General features: G+C 39.7%; 1 protein-coding gene across 3 annotated transcripts in view; it reads right to left on the reverse strand.

Moving 5' to 3' along the window:
- The window catches only part of LOC144612696 (uncharacterized), a 39131-nt gene that overhangs the window by 18179 nt on the left and 2941 nt on the right, over positions 1-18011 (reverse strand). For 2 of the 3 annotated variants that reach the window (XM_078441475.2, XM_078441474.2), the window contains exon 2: positions 7625-10861. The exons of the other annotated variant lie outside the window; for it this stretch is intronic. In XM_078441475.2, the coding sequence (XP_078297601.2) occupies positions 10808-10861 (54 nt within the window). In that variant the 3' untranslated portion in view covers positions 7625-10807. Of the gene's footprint in view, positions 1-7624; positions 10862-18011 lie in introns of those variants that run through there. 3 annotated transcript variants of the gene reach the window in all.

Raw genomic sequence — 18011 nt, forward strand, 5'->3', positions numbered from 1 at the left:
TACATGACGAACTGCATGCTCTGTGCTGATACAACGTGGGGTTCTGCACCTTTGGTGCTTTTCAGTATTTCCCTGGTGCTTTGTCAGCTCCTCTGGCTGCGTTGGGATTTACTACATTAATGAATCCCTGGTTAGCTGGTTTAAGGGGATGTACATCCATCCCTTTTTCTCCATCTTAGGAAGTGAGACATATCATTTCAATTTGCCAACGATTATCTTTTTCACTTGATGTGGTCATCATTAATTCCTCCAATCGTCAGCCCTTCTCAGCTACATTACTGGACCACCTGTTATGTCACATCAACCTGCTGTGCCCCAGCCAGGCTCCCTGTCTCTCTCTCCCTCTCAGGTTCCCATAAGCCAGGGCACATAAGTCATAGCTTCCAAATATATTCTAAGCATATTCGTGTCAAATTCTATGAGAGAAAAGAACTGTTTCTCCAAAGAAGCAATATAATTATGGCAAAAGCCTATCCTGATCATCTATATTACAGGCTATTATTATTTTAATTTCACATTTCTTAAACTGTAAGATTGAGTCATTTGAGTGTCTTCTTTGATGAATTCCTGGGAATTGTCTTTGCCCATTTTTCTTTTGGAAATGTATTTTTTTGCCCATTGATTTGTAGATGATCTTTATCCATTACGGATATTAACCCATTTTTTTCCTTAATCTGATTTGTTTTCTAATAAAGAAGTAGAGAAAACTGGATGTGCCGAAATTACCTCAAATTTAACTTTTGCAATGGAGCTCAACATTCTCCTTTCACAAATGGGCATCATTTTAATATGTTCATAAACCTGTCCATAATATCACCTCTCTTCAAATCTCCAAGGCTAGAATCTTCTAAATTATCTTTAACTCTTCTCTCTGGAAAATCCCTCGTATCTGCAACCTATCACCAGATCTATCATTTCTTTGCTCAAAATAAATTCTTCTGTCATTCCCCACATCTGTTTTTATTTTTGTTTTACACCACCTTCAGTAAATCCCTCTCTCATGCTTCCTTCTGATGCAATAGAAATGATCTCCCCTGCCTCCATTATTCTCCAGTGAAAAACAGTTGTTTTTAAATCTCAAAGGATACTTGCATAACTTCGGGATTGACCTCAGGCAGGGGGAAAGGAGCTGCCAGAATTCCCAAAAAAAAAAAAAAAAAAATGTAGGTCTGACATGTTTTTAAGCACGTGAAAGAAGGCTGATGATGGTATCATTTAAAAAAATGCAGACATACAGGCTAAGAAGAGGATCTCCAGGCATAGAATTGCAAAATCAAAGAATTTTAAAGCAAGTTGAACAGATTATGTAATCAAAGCCACTTATTTTATAGGTAAGAATATAGGAACCTCAAGAGATTGAATAATTTGTTCAAAGGTACATCTAATTATTATATATTTATATAGTTATAAGTTATATATATTATGAAATACAGATGAGCATTTTATAGTGTAGCATAAATAGGAAGTAAATACTTTAAAAACATTTTATTTTATTTTTAATTTTTTTAATCTTTATGTATCTTTGAGAGAGAGAGAGAAAGTGCGAGCAGGGGAGGAACAGAGAGAGAGGGAGGCAAGAATCTGAAGCAGGCTCCAGGCTCCGAGCTGTCAGCACAGAGCCCCATGCAGGCTGGAACTCACAAACCATGAGATCATGACCTGAGCCAAAGTCAGGCACTTAACTGGCTGAGCCACCCAGGCGCCCCTATTTTATTTTATTAATGGTACGAAAATCCTTTTTGCTCTTACTATTTTTTATTAAGTTTTCAAAATTTGATGTTTTTTATTTATTTTTGAGAGGCAGAGAGAAACAGAGCATGAGTGGGAGAGGGGCAGAGAGAGAGGGAGACACAGAATCTGAAGCAGGCTCCAGGCTCTGAGCTGTCATCAGCACAGAGCCCGACATGGGGCTTGACCCCACCAACTATGAGATCATGACCTGAGCTGAAGTCAAACGCTTGACCAACTGAGCCACCAAGGCTCTTACTATGAACTATGTTTTTGGTGAGTGCCAAATGAATATGCACAATCAACTTTTAAATTTTTGGATTATCCGGGCGCCTGGGTGACTCAGTCAGTTAAGCGTCCAACTTCGGCTCAGGTCATGATCTCACGGTACGTGAGTTTGAGCCCCACCTCGGGCTCTGTGCTGACAGCTCAGAGCCTGGAGCCTGCTTCAGATTCTGTCTCTCTCTGTCTCTGCCCCTCCCCTGTCTGTGCTCTGTCTCTCCCTGTCTCTCAAAAATAAATACATGTTAAAAAAAATTAAAATCTTGGATTATCAGTTTGATATAGCAACCCAAAAGTTGAGAATAAGCTTATTTTGACACTTGGTTATTTAAAAAACAGTAGGTCACAAAGATATGTAGATTCAATATTCATTTTTCAATTTGATCCACCTACTCAGAAGTTTTTATTGAAAAATCATTAGTAAAAATTCACCTTCCCTAATATCAATTCACTGTTCTTGATAAGTAAGTTGAAAATGCTGTACTTTCAAATTAAAAAAAAAAAAGTGCTTGAATCCCGTGGGCATGCCTCATTTTAAAGTGGAAGTAGTTAAAATAACTTAGAAAAATCTGTTCCCAAGTTTTCCAAGTGTGTAGAGATAAGAGACTTTTTACAGGTGACATATTTATATCTATTTACTTTACTTTTATTTTTTTATTTTCATAGAGAGAGAACGCACAAGCAGGGGACAGGGGCAGAGGGAGAGAAAAAGAATCCTATGTAGGCTCCGTGCTCAGTGCAGAGCCAGATGTGGGGCTTGATCCCACAACCCTGGGATCATGATCTGAGCTGAAACCAAGAATCAGATGCTCAACCGACTGAGCCACCCAGGCGCTTCTATTTATATCTATTTCAAAATAAAATTAAATGATTATTTCCAAAAATATGTCTTCAAAACACTTATTTTGAAGAAACAAAAACAAAAAACTGTATTTATATTTAAAACGTCATTATACGAACAGATTAAAGGTGTGAGTTTTTAAGTAACCACTAGGTGGAGTAATACTAAAAGTCTCATCAAAATAAAGGACGGCATAGCCGGAACTTTTTTTGTTGTTTAATTTTTATTGAAGATTAATATATACACACAATGTACACATATTTGACTCCAAAAGGATGATAGACCTAAATATTAGAGCTAAAACTATAAAACTTTTAGAAGAAAGCATAGAAGAATATCTTTATGACCTTGCTTTGGATAAAGATTTCTTAGGAAACAATAAGCATGAACCCTAAAAAACAAAATTAATAAATGAGACTTAAGTAAAAACTTGTGGTCTCTGAAAGGTACTACTATGAATAGGAAAAGAAAAGTCACAGACTGGGAGAAAACGCTTCCAAAATACATGTCTGATAAAAGACTTGCATCCTAAATATATAGAGAACACCCGGCACCCAATAAGGAGACAAACAATCCAATAAAGAGGCAAGAGATTTGGACACATCACGCAGGAAGAAATGTGGGTGGCAAATAAGCACACAAAAAGATATTCAACACCATTCGTCGCTAAGGAAAAGCAAATTAAACCACAATGAGATAGTTCTTCACAGCTACTAGAATGTCTAAGTGGGCCCAGGTGGGATGACAATAACAAATGGTGATATAGAGCAAGTGGAACTCTCATAAATTGCTGGTGGGGATGCAAAATGATACTGCTATTTTAGAAGTACAGTTCAGGGGTTTCTTATAAACTTAAACATATATTACTATTCAACCCAGCAGTTCCACCCCTACACATTTGTTCAAGAGGAATGAAAACACCGGAACCTTCAGTGGGCAAATGTCTATTTGTAATAGCCAAGATTTGGGATAAGGTGCATGCTCATTAATTGGTAAATGGATAAACATATGTATATAATGAAATGTAACAGCAAGGAATGAAGTCAGTATGTGGAATAACATGGATGAATCACAAAAGTATTACAGACGGGAGCGCCTGAGTGGCTCGGTTGGTTAAGCGTCCGACTTCGGCTCAGGTCATGATCTCACGGTCCGTGAGTTCGAGCCCTGCGTCAGGCTCTGGGCTGACAGCTCAGAGCCTGGAGCCTGTTTCAGATTCTGTGTCTCCCTCTCTCTGCTCCTCCCCTGTTCATGCTCTGTCTCTGTCTCAAAAATAAATAAACGTTAAAAAAAAATTAAAAAATAAATAAATAAATAAAAAAGTATCACAAACGATGCAACAAGGAAACACCTATACTCTACATGCCATTTTGCGAGTGTGTGTGTTATGTGTTTATTTAGATACAGATATAGATACATAATATGTAAAATATTATCATAAAATTACCAGGAGGATTACTGGGTCAAAAGCTATGTGTGTTTGTAATTTTGTAATTTTGTAATTAGCAGCTGTACTAATTTACACCCCACCCGTAGTGCCAAGTGCACCTGTTTCCACACAACCTCATCAAGGGTGTGTATAAGTTTTGGATTTTTGCTAATCTGACAGAGAAATGGCATCTCAATAGAGATTTAATTTATATTTCTCTTCGCAGAAATTCTAATGTATTACTAGTATGTTATTAATATATTCTAATATATTACTAATATATTAATTAATTACATTTAATTTATATTTCTCTTTGCAGAAATTCTAATATATTACCTGGTATTCCAGTTGTTCATCTTGCACACCCCCCTGAGGCACTCAGACATGACTTACCGTAGCACCTCAAACTTGTCTTGCAACTTTAAACCCCCATGCAATTATATAGACTGTTTCCCGATCCTAGAATGCCCTCACCTCCAGCATTTGCCTGTTGACCCCCTGACTACCCTCCAAAATTCTCACCATCTTTGTGAAGCTTTCCTTGGTTCTCTTAGACTATGATGATGTTGCTTTCCTCTGAGCTGCTGTCGTACTTTGCAGCTATAATCTCACATTTCATGGTGAATTGCAATTATTTTTCCAAATCACTGTGAGCTTCTGAGCATATTACAAGGTGTATCTAAGTTCTATAGGACAAGGGCTTCAATTCATTCAACTCTTTATCCTCAGGAGCTGAGAGGGAAGGGAGTCTGGCACAAAATAAGACTACGGTAAATGTGTGCTGATCTAAAGGAATGGTCTCTGCAGAAGCAAACACGTTTCTGTAAGTACATATGCATGAATGAATGCACATCTATGAAGGAAATTTTCTGATGAATAAATCTAACAGTGTAATTCTGTATCTAGTGATGATTTATCTCAAACTGTCCTCCCTGAGAACTCACATTTTAAAAATAAAAACTTATGGGGCGCCTGGGTGGTTCAGTCGTTTAAGCGACTGACTCTTGATCTCGGCTCAGGTCATGATCTCACAGTTCGTGAGTTTGAATCCTGCTTCCAGCTCTGCACTGATTGTGTGGAGCCTGCTTGGAATTCTCTCTCCCCCCCTCTCTGCCACTACCCTACTCGTACTCTCTGTCTCTCAAAATAAATACATAAACTTAAAAAAATGTTTTTTTTAAATCTATGTTGTTTGGTAGTCCAATATGGTCTAGAAATAGCTGGTAGACTGAGAGATCCAAGCATTTTCATTTTATGCTGGACTCCACCTGATAATCTGAAATGCCAGCATGGAAGAAACTCCCTGCCTTCTGTGACAACTAGAGGCCGGGAAAATCCTTCTGATGGCGCTAAGAAACACGATCTGAGGTATAAGGGAACATGTAGCAGATACAGCAAAGCAAGTGCAGGTATCGGGAAGGCGCTGCCCCCAGAACCAGTGTCTGCTACCTCCCTCTAGTTTGGCCAGCTCTGCCTGTATTCTGAGGGCCTTACAGAAGGCCTTACAGAAGGCCTTACGTCGGGATCCCTCACCCATGCCAACACAAATCTGTACGCTGGTTTAAACCGAAAGGGCCCAGGAAAATTCATCATTATCTTCTCATCAAACGTGTTATGCCTGGAAATAAACAACTTTGTAAACCTGCACCTGCACACAAACCCAGTGGGGAAGGTGCATTTCTTAGCGCTCACGATCAGCACAGAATCTTTTGTAAAAGTTGTGGATAATGGGTTCATAAAGACAAGAAGCATTTCCTTATGACCCAAGGCCACTCCTGAAGAATGAGTACTAGGGAAAGCCAGAAAAGAATTGTTATGTGCTACTGAACAAGTATTAATTAAATAACTATGTGCTAGGCGTCATGCTAGGAAGCGGGGACAAAAAGTTGCATAAGATAGAGTCTCTGCCCTAAAGGCGCTTATATAAACTGGCTCTGAGGATGAAAACAATAGTATCATAGATTTGCACGGTGCTCTTAAGTTTACGAAGTGTGGCACATCTTGCAAATTCACTGCCCTGCCCCCTTTCCACACTACCAGAACGTAGAGGCCATTAACAAAATACACAGTGCTATGGAGGGTCAAGGAGAAGAGATTCCTCGTAGGAGGGTGACAGGGGTTGGTTGTGAAGACTCCACGAAGAAGAAAACATTCTGGATGAGCTTTGAAAGGGGAGCATATTTCGTCAGACCACAATTGGTGGCATTCATGATAATAAATAACTTGTGCATAGATGTAAAGTCAGGAGGACGTTAGGGACAAACGTGGGGGGAGCCTGAGGAGCGTTAACGGGGCTGCAATAGAGTATCAGAAGAAAATGGCACTGGAAATAAAGGCTTGGGAATGCATGCTTCATTTATTGAGATTTGGGGTAAATTAAATTTTTTTTAATGTTTATTATCTATTTATTTTGAGAGGGGGGAGAGTGCACGCAAGTGGGGAAGGGCGGGGGGCGGCGGGGAGAGAATCCCAAGCAGGCTCCAAGCTCAGCATAGAGCCTGATGTGGAGCTCCATCTCATGACTATGAGATCATGACCTGAGCCGAAATCAAGAGTCAGATGCTTAACCACCTGAGCCACCCAGGGACCCTGGGAACTAGCAAACCGAAGGGATGAATTGTGCTTTGATCTGAGATAGGAGAATATTGGTTTAGCTACTTCAAAAAAAACTCTTCATTTATTTCAAACTATCCCTCCTAGTTTTACCTTATATGTACCAGCATATGGCTTAAATATCCCTCCTAGTTTGACCTTTTATGTCTCCCTCCCAAAATCTTGTCAAGACTACCCTTTTCCTAGTCAGTCACTAATCAATTCCTATACATTTCTCCTCTCCTCCCCTTCTCTCCCACAAGGCAGTTGTTTCTAGGATGATGAAATTTGACTTCTCTTTTATTTTAATTTATTTTATTTATTTGTGGTTTCTGATTTTTCTGTAATGAGCAGGAAGTGTTTTAATAATACAAGCCTATTTTCGAAATAAAATGTTTATTAATACCTGAGATTATATTCTCCAAGATTCTTCTATATAAAACATAAGTGTTATTTTTCTGTAATCTAATATCATGCATACCTTTCTGCAGTTTACCAATTATTGGATATCAAATTTTTGAAGTGATGAATAGTGCAGAGCAGTTACAATTAGATGAAAATAAATTAGTATAAAAAAGAACAATCCGGAGGTGCCTGGGTGGCTCAGTCGGTTGAGTGTCCGACTTTGGCTCAGGTCATGATCTCAGGGTTCGAGGGTCCGAGCCCCGCGTCGGGCTCTGTGCTGACAGCTCAGAGTCTGGAACCTGCTTCGGATTCTGTGTCCCCCTCGCCCTCCCGCCCTCCCTCACTCATGCTCTGTCTCTGTCTTTCAAAAAAAGTGAATAAACATTAAAAACAAATTAAAAAAAAAAAAAAACAAAACAATCCAGGGCGCCTGGGTGGCTCCGTCCATTAGGCATCCAACTCTTGGTTTTGGCTTAGGTCAGGATCTCACAGTTCAGTTCCCATGTCAGGCTCCATGCGGACAGCACCAAGCCTGCTTGGGATTCCCTCTCTCCATCTCTCTCTGCCCCTCTCCCTCTCTCACATGCACAGACACACGTGAGCATGTCCTCTCTTTCTCTAATAATTACACATTTTTTAAAAGTACAATCCTTCTCCTGGAGCTAAAAGAAAAGGCAAAATAGGTAACAATTCTTAAAGATGCAGAAAATGTTACAAGATCACCTTTTTGACCAGCTTGCTTTCCACAAATATGAGCAATATGCTAGGCGAAGTTGACATCCAGATGGAATCCCTGGTCCTTATCCTCAAGGAGCTTAAAGAGCCAGTCAGGGACATGGGCAATACAAGGGATGCCCAGGTGCTAGAGAAGACAGAGCAAAGTGTCTGACCTCACCTAATAGGATCAAGGAAGGTATCCTGGAAGACAGTAATGTAAACGAGCCCCTGAAGGATGAGTAGGAGTTCCTCAAAGAAAAGGCTAGGGAAAAAGGGAGCACACAGGGATTTCCTGGCGGAAGCAATAATCTGTGCAAAGATACAGAGTCAGGATTGCATGTAGCACGTTGAAAGAATTCTACGTGGTATATTGAGGCCAGCAGGTAGGGGCGCATGTGTGTGTGAGTTGGTAGGAGTTAAAGGGAAGAACATAAGATAGACGTGTACAAAATGAGTCATGTTCAATATAGTACACTACAGTGTGGAAGAAGTTACCGTCTTTATTTGTATGTAGTTTAGTTTCTATCTTCAAAAATTCTTCTTAAAAGGTAATTTATGTGACACCTATTATTAGTACAGTGACACAAATATACAAATTATTAAACAATACATTTGGCTGGGGGGCACCTGGCTAGCTCGTCAGTAGAGCATGGGACTCTTCGTCTCAGGGTCATGAGTTCAAGCACCAGGTTGGGTGTAGAGCTTACAATGAATGAATGAATGAATTTGACTGTATTGGGGATGAATGCTCAAAACTGTTTTTCTGGGGTCAGTGAAGCTTCGAGACAACTGCTCTAGGTGAGGGGAAACCACGAAGGGTTTGAAGGGGAGAGGGATGGCAACAAGATCTGAAACTTTGGCAGGAGGGTGAAGGACGGTTGGTGGGAGAAAGCATGCAGGCAGTTCAGAGGCATCAGTCAATGTGAGAAATGGTGACAGCCTAAACTAGGAAGGGGGTTTGGTGGGACTGGTGAGATTCAGATGGGGCTTGGTAAACTGACACTTTGTGCAGTGCGGAGGGGAAATGAATAGAAGTAACAGAAACAGAAAGAGGATGGATGCTGTGTGAAACGATAACAGGTGAGCCAAATCAGAAGTCCCATGCAGAAAAATGTAATTCGCCATTATTACAGGATGCATATCCTGGTGTAAGTCACTGTTTATAATATTAGTTTAATGCAAGAATGCATTTTAAGCTCGAAATTTCTAACCCATACAGATATGACACAATAAATGTGCTGATGGTGACTGCCGACCCAGAAGTATACACAACTTACTATATTCTGATCAAAAGAAACATTTGAGGGGCGCCTGGGTGGCTCTGTCGGTTAAGCTTCTGACTGTGAGTTTGAGCCCCACATTGGGTGAGCTTGAGTTTGCTTCAGGTGAACTTGAGCCCCGCTTCAGGTGAGCACGAGCCCTGCTTCTTTCTCTCTCCCTGCCCCTTGTGGGATTATTTCTCTCTCCCTCTCTCTCTGCCCCTTGCTCACTTGTGCCCTCTCTCTCCCTCTCTCTCAAAAAAAAAAAAAAAAAAAAGTTAAAAAAAACATTTGAAATGTAATGAATTCCAATGGAAGTGGTTTAAAGTTCTGAATTCATTTATACTTGTAAACACCATAGAATGTTGTGAAAGATAGTGACATAATTACAAGAGCATAGTCTCTAAAACCTTCAGAGAACTCCCATCTAGACATAATATAAAGCTACAGATAATGTCTAGAAATAGGCACAAGGTGTAGGAATGAAACATTTTTACTCTAAAGCTATCAGTCATCACAAACTCAGTTGGCACATTGTGATAGAATGCTATTTTAAATAGTGGCTAGACTTTCCCTCTTGTTTTAGACCTAAGTGTGCGACCTTACCTTATTTTCCAGTCAACTTACCTCGCAAAGAAATAATGCAATAAAAACAAAACTTCTTCAAGTCCAAGGCTACTCTTTCGTATGCCCACTATTCACTGGCTGTGCTGGATTTCACTTTCAATCCTGAAACAGCTCTTCCCTCTGCTTTCCCTCTACCGCTTTTCTCTCGATTTCATTTTGCCTTGAGTATATTCCTTCTTATATTTCATGTTCCAGTTTAAACATAATTTCCCCAAGGAGATGTTTACTGTACCAACATATGGCTTAAATACTTTCAGTCTCTGATCCTGCGTACTTACTTCCATTTTGGTAATGTTTATTTGACCTGCAATTTTTTTTTGTACCTACCTTGTACTGAGCCATAGACATCCCATGGGCACGAACACTGCCTGGCTCCATTGGCACTCAACAAACATTAACTGAGTAAAATTGAGCTGTATAGGCCAGCTCTATAAACCAGGTCCATTAGGCCAGAATCTTCATTGACAAACTCGTAAGTGCGAGAGCCATAACTTAATTTTTACAATTCAACTGGATTTCCAGTTCAAGGCATCATTTTACCAGGCTGGCAAAAATTTTGTCTCGGTCTATTCAGTATCTTTCCCTCTTTTTCTCTACTATTTGCATAAAGCCAAGATACTGAGATGAGAGCTCATCTGTCCTTAGTGTCATCTGTCCCTTCAGTCACTTAAGACATCAATACCCATCTGGCCACGTTGAATTAGTCCAAGAGGGTTTCTCTGGAGACTTCCCTTTCCTATATTGTGTCTCTTTTGAGCAGGGTTTTTCTCCTCTACCTGTCTCCATCCTTGGGCCTGTGGGGCTCATTCTGCTTCCTCGGGACTGCAGAGGGCACAGAGCCCGCCCCAGAGGTAAGCCCAGGGGCATGGAGCTACACCTGTCACTCGGCAGGGACGGCACTTTTCTCTTGGACTCCAGCAACACGCCTCATCTCTTGAAATTCCTTTCAAGACTCTGGATTCTTGCTTGCCAGGGTACAGACTGTGGAAGAGAGAGAGGAAGCTGTGTTCTTACTGATGCAATCTCCCCACTCTTTGTCTATTCATCAGTATCTTCTTTTTATCTCTAGGCCTGCTTTTAAAACTCAAAAGCCAGAAGAGAATACCCCCAACTCCCTTGCAGCCACATTCCTTTCCTGAGTACAAATAAAGGAGCCTAGCTGATGCTTAGAAAAGACCAAGAAGACAGGAGAAAATGTTAAGGAAAGAGAGAGGGTCTGCATGAATACTGGTAAGTATCACAAGATTAGTATTCTGCTTCATACTCATAAGGAAAATCTTGATTCCTGAATGAAATATTTCTAGTGGGTTACTAATGGGAAGGTTAGGATTACTTGCATTTCTTTTTTTAAATTAATTAATTAATTTTTTTTTAATGTTTATTTTTGAGAGAGAGAGAGTGAGTTGGGGAGGGGCAGAGAGAGTGGGAGACACAGAATCTGAAGCAGGCTTCAGGCACTGAGCTGTCATCACAGAGCCTGACGTGGAGCTCAAACCCATGAACCATGAGATCATGACCTGAGCCAAAGTCGGACACTTAACTGACTGAGCCACCCAGACGCCCCTTTATTTATTTTTGAGAAAGGGGGGTGGGGGAGGAGCAGAGAGAAAGGGGGACAGATTCTGAAACAGGCTCCTCGCAGACAGCAGAGAGCCGACCTTGGGATTGAACTCATGAGCCATGGGATCATAACCTGAGCCAAAGGCAGACCCTCAACCAATTTAGCCACCCAGGCGCCCCAGGATTACTTGCATTTCTTAATCTGAGAATGAGTTAAAGTGCAATCACCATGGTGCTGTATAGAAAATCCCCTGGCATCTTCTCAGAGAGAACACTGGCTAACTGCCTGCTCGTTCCAGATGCTGGACAAATGCTTCTCAACGACACTGTATCATAGGCAACCCTGTGACATAGGCACGATGATCCCATTTTTAAAATGAGGAAATTGAGCAAGTGTTAAATAACTTAAATTCACACAGCTATTCAGTGGCTTGGCAAGAATTTGAAGCCAAATATGTATGACTGAAAAATCCATGTGTTCGCTTTCTTTTTCATTGCCTGTCATAGAATTCTGGATCGTGTAGACCACTGGTCCAAGACGGTATTTTATTATATTTCAGTTTTTTATGAAATTTTTTAGTTCCCCAAAATAAGTCTGATTTTTTAAAAATTAAATTCATCTGACACTCTTAAAAGGGATTCATAAAGTATTGTACTGGTTTCGTAGGGCCACTGTAACCAGGTACCACAATCTGGGTGACTTAAAAAATGAGAAATTTATTATCTGACCGTTCCAGAGGCTAGAAGTCAAAAACAAAGTGTCAGCAGGGCCATGGTCCCTCTGAAACCTGTAAGAAGGAATCACTTTGCCTCTTCCTAGCTTCTGGTGTTTTTCTGGCAGTGTTCCCTGGCTTGTAGCTGTAACACTTCAATCTCTGCCTCTGTCATCACATTGCGTTCATTCGTCCCTCTATGTCTGTATTTCTGTTTCTCTCATAAGGATACCAATCATATTGGATTAAAGGCCCACCTTAGTCCTACCTTGTCTTAACTAATCACACCTGTAAGGGTCCTATTTCCAAATAAGGTCACATTCTGAGGTGCTGGGGATTAAGACTTCAATGTATCCTTCTGGGGAACACAATTCAATCCATAATAAGTATGTTCTAAGTACTTTAGGAATGAATTGTCACAGGGGTGCCTGGCTGGTTCAGTCAGTAGACTGTATGACTCTTGATCTTAGGATTGTGAGTTCAAGCCCTATGGTATGCTTACTTAAAAACAAAAACAAAAACAAAACTGAATTGTCACAGTTTAAGCAAGATGGTCACCATTTCATATACAAGCGAATTAACACCTGCTCACTAACATCGCTTTATGTGAGAAGACAAACAGGTATTAGTGAAGATCTCCAACTTTTCATCATTAGCCATACACTTTTGGATTTAGTAATTTTTAAAACTTAAGTGGTGCAAACAGTGTATAAAGTGCTCAAAATACTTACAGATCAGTTCATAATAAATACTATTGTTGCAAAAACGCTTAACAGTTTCACCAAGTATTTTTGAACATGATTTCTCACTTAATGCTCAAAACAACCCTAATATGTTTTTCTCCATTTTGGAAATTAAGAAATTGGAATTGACAGTGTTAGACACCTGTTGAAGACATGCCTTCTGAAGACGCATTCCTGGGATATGAACCCAGATTTTGTTAGTAAAATTCTGGAGCTCTTATCACACATCTTGCTTGGTACATTTAACATTTAATGATGAGGAGGATGATAAAGAAGATGGTGATAATGATAATTGCTAATGTTTACTGAATGTTTACTGTGTTCGCATGACAGTGCCAAACACTGCACATAATTATCTCTCATTTAATCGTTTCAAGAACCCTAAGAGGCACAGGCAATACCTAAGCAGAGATGGAGGGAAATTAGCCCAAGGCTACAGTGAATGCTGAAGTCAGGATACACACTCAGAGGTCCTACTCCAGAGTCTGCCCTCTTAACCACTTCCGTACAGCCTCCTTGACCTTGTGAAGCCTTCCTAGACACTCTCCATTTCAAAGACCTCGTCATGGGAGTTCTCGTTACACTGTTACAAACCAACATGTTTTACTGGCACATTACAAACCAACATATGACTACCCAAATGACTTTAAGCAGATTACTTAATATTTTCTTTTTTTTTAATTTTTTTTTTAACATTTATTTATTTTTGAGACCGAGAGAGACAGAGCATGAACGGGGAAGGGGCAGAGAGAGAGGGAGACACAGAATCAGAAGCAGAATATTTTCAAATGCCAGCTGTCTCAAGTATAAAATGGAGATATACCACAGTGAGGCTAAATTACATAACGTATGTAAATGACCTGGTACACATTAGCCATGTAATAGGCACTCAATTAATCGTAGTTATGAGTCAGACTGATATGATAGTTGGTTGTTTACAAGGTACTCTGGGGTTTTGGAGGAGGGGGCAATTAATTTTGACTGATAACATCAAAGGCCTTATAGGAAAACTCACAGTTGGATCTTGAAGAATGGAAAAATGTTAACAGGCGAAGACGGGCATGCTATGGTCTGAATGTTTACGTCCCCCACAAACTCATCTGCCGAAATCCTAACGCCTAATGTGATGGTGTTAGGAAGTGTGAGGCCTTTGGGAGGAAATTAAGTCATGAGGGCAGAGGTCTCATGAAAGAGATTAGTGTTGTTGTAAAAGATACTCCCTCCCGCCCCCCCGAAATCTCTTACCCCTTCTGCTAGTGAGGGCACAGCAACGTGCCAGCTATGTACCAGAAAGAAGGCCCTCACTAGAACATGACCATACTGAAGGCTGGATCTTGACTTCCCAGACTCTGGAACTGTGAGGAATAAATTTCTGTGCCTTATAAACTACTCAGGCTGTGGTACTTTGTTATAGCACCCTGAAGGAACCCAGACAGGACAACTAGGCGGAGAAGCCTTTTGGAAATAAAAACATGATTCTATAAGTTGCCCCTGCCTGGAAGAACGAGGGTCACAAAATTGAGCGCTTTCATACAAAAGAATGGGACTGTGACCCTCGAATCCGTTAGTTCCACTGGTGTTGATGAGTAGTTCAAAAAACATCCCTCCTTCAGCTATCAACAGTCTGTAATTCTGTATTTACGTGTGTGGACCATTGCCAGTTACCCATGTCACTATTGTAGTGGCAGAAATAGATGTAGTCACGGCACCGGCCCCTCTGTATCTTTTTTTTTTTTTTTAAGTTTATTTTGAGAGAGAGAGGGTACAAGTGGGGGAGGGCAGAGAGAGAGATAGAGGGAGGGAGAAAATCCCAAGCAGGCTCCATGCTGTCAGCACAGAGGCCAACTCGGGGCTCGATCTCACGGACTGTGAGATCATGACCTGAGTCTAAATCAAGAGTTGGACACTTAACCTACTGAGCCACTTAACCTACTGAGTAGCCTACTGAGCCTACTCTATCTTATACCTGAGGAACCCGATCCTTTTCTTCTCTAAAACTGTCACAAATGCAGCCTGAGAGCAGTGAGCAGCCATACCCATAAGGGAGAGGTGAGCGCTTTGGTTTGGAGTTGGGGGGGGGGGGGGGCAGCTACTTTATTTCCACATGCAACCTGCTGGGCTGAAATCAGTGGTAACTCATCTCATTGGCCTGGGAGAGAACTCTCTTGTCTAGTCCCATTGCACTATTGGGGGTGGGGTAGATGAAGGAGCAAGAGTCCTATTAAGGTCAGTTGGAGAGAATCAGTACTTCTCTATAAGTCAGCAAATTCCAGGGTTCTTGTTCTCCACCTCTCCATTATACCAGTGATGAGTTATTGCTTCCATGCTCCCACCATCTACATTTTTCCTCTTCACTGTCCACGTAAATGCTACCCACTCAAAGCTCACTTCGTAACATCTGCTGCTCTCATAATACTCCAATGGCACTCAGCTCGTGAATTTTATTATTTTGGAAAAAGCAGAGGCCTTTCCAAAAAATCGCCTTAAACTTGTTCAGAAAACTGGCGTAACCATCTGAAAAACTATGTTCTAATTCCAGCTGAATCATTTTATCACTTACTATTACGACTTAAGTCTAAATTTCTTCTTTTGCAAATGAATTATATACTACCTATCCTACCTCAGAGGACTGAGGTTATGCCCCACATATGAATGTAAATTACAGGGGTGCCTGGGTGGCTCAGTTGAATGAGCATCCGACTGTTGGTTTCAGATCAGGTCATGATCCCAGGGTCATGGGATCAAGCTGTGGGTCGGGCTCCCTGCTGAATGTGGAGCCTGCTTGAGATTTTCTCTGTCTCTCTACCCCTTCCCCCTGCTTGCGCATGTGCATGTTCTCTCTCCAAAAAAAAAAAAAAGAAGAAAAAAGGAATGTAAATCACAAACTGTAAATCACTATTGAACTAAGTATTATTGTGGCATATTTTATCTTTGTAACTAGACAAGCTCTCTTGAGTATAAGATTCATGTCTTTTTTGCATTTCCCCCAAAATGCCTCACAATGTGCTACAATCATAGAAAGCATTCAGTATTTGTCAATAAGAAACAGTATTATTTTTATAAAGAAGAGGTCTTTGGTCAGTTTCAGGAGATTTATACACTCAATATTATTAAACAAGATTTAATTAACATATTCATTGTTTTAAAAACCCAGTTACATTTCTGATTAAAAAAATTTTTTTTTATTCATTTTTGAGAGACAGAGAGACAGAGTGAGTGGGGGAGGGGCAGAGAGAGAGGGAGACACAGAATCCAAATCAGGCTCCAGGCTCTGAGCTGTTAGCACAGAGCTGTGGGCTCGAACTCATGGATGATGAGATCATGACCTGCGTCGAAGTCAGAAGTTTGACTGTACCACTCTGACTTTTGAATGACATTTACAAGTATTGTCCTTTTATACTCTTTTCAATCCAAATCTAATTTAATTGTTAGATTTACCAGAAATATGAAAATTTTCCATTTGAAGTTTCCAATTAAAAAAAACACTTATAAGCAAAACTGGAATTCTTCAACATTTTCACATTAAAAATGAATCTTTTTCCTTTTAAAATCTTTTATTTGATATCTATGTGAAATTCCGGGAAGTACAAATCCCTTTTAATAACACGTAGTCAGTCTTTGAGCTTATGGTGGATTTAGTATTGACAAAAGTGTTGTAGTTTTATTTTTTTAAATTTTTAATTTAAGTATAATTAATGTGCAATGTTACATTAGTTTCAGGTATACAACACAGTGATTTAACAAGTTTATACATCTTACTATCCCTACAAGCATAACTACCATCTATCATCACACAATGCTACTACAATATCATTGACTATATTCCTTATGCTGTGCCTTTTATTCCTTTGACTTGTTCATTCCATAACTGGAAGCCTGTATCTACCACTCCCCTTCACCCATTTTGCCCATCTTCTACCCTCTTCCCCTCTGGCAACCACCAGTTTGTTCTCTGTATTTATAGATCTGATTCTTTTCATTTATTCATTTTTTTTTTTTCAGATCCCACATGAGTGAAATCACGTATTTGTGTTTCTCAGTCTGACTTATTTCACTTAGCATTATACCCTCTAGATCCATCCATGTTGTTGCAAATGGCCTGATCTAGCCTTTTTAATAATTGCATAATATTCCCATGTATTTTTGTGTGTATGTATCACATCTTCTTTATGCATTTATCTATTGATGGACACTTAGGTTAGTTCTATATCTTGGCTATTTTAAATAATGTTAAAATAAATACAGGGGTGTGTATGTCTTTTTGAATTAGTGTCTTCATTTTCTTTGGGTAAAAACCCAGTAGTGGATCATATGGTAGTTCTATTTTTAAATTTTTGAGCAACTTCCATACTGTTTTCCACAGTGGCTACCCCAATTTATATTCTCACCAACAGTGTATGAGGGTTCTTTTTTCTCCACACCTTGTCAACAGTTATTTCTCCTTTTTTCAATTTTAGCCCTTCTGACAGGTATAAGGTGATATCTCATTGTGGTTTTGATTTGCATTTCCCTGATGAGTGACGTCGAGCATCTTTTCATGCGTCTGTTGGACATGTCTTTATCTCCTTTGGAAAAATGTCTATTTTGGTCCTCTGGCTTTTAATTGGATTGTTTGTGTTTTGGAAAAATGTTCTAATTTTAAAACATTTAAGCTAAATCTGATTTTCTCATAGGCTAGAAAGTTGTATCTGACATTCTATGATTCAACCAAGACTTTTAATCAACTACGTATGACATATTTAATCTGCACATTGCTTTTTAATATATTTAACTTAGAGAACCACAGTACTCATATAAAATTTTAACAAGTCAATATCATAGTATGTACCTGCAAGGGAAAGGAACTCTTAATTATTATTTACACTGTGTCAATCACTATACTTGTCACTTTATTTGTTTATATATATATGTTTATTTGTTTATAAGTTTATTTATTTGTATATATGTGTGTGTGTATATATATATATATATATATATATATATATATATATATATATATAGTTTATTTATTTTGAAAGAGAGAGAGAATCCCAAACAAGCTCCGTGCTGTCAGTGCAGAGCCCGACACAGGGTTCAATCTCCTAACTGTGAGATCATGACCTGAGCTGAAATAAA

This window comes from Panthera onca, chromosome F2 (assembly GCF_046562875.1).
Source record: "Panthera onca isolate mPanOnc1 chromosome F2, mPanOnc1 haplotype 2, whole genome shotgun sequence".
Lineage (NCBI taxonomy): Eukaryota > Metazoa > Chordata > Mammalia > Carnivora > Felidae > Panthera > Panthera onca.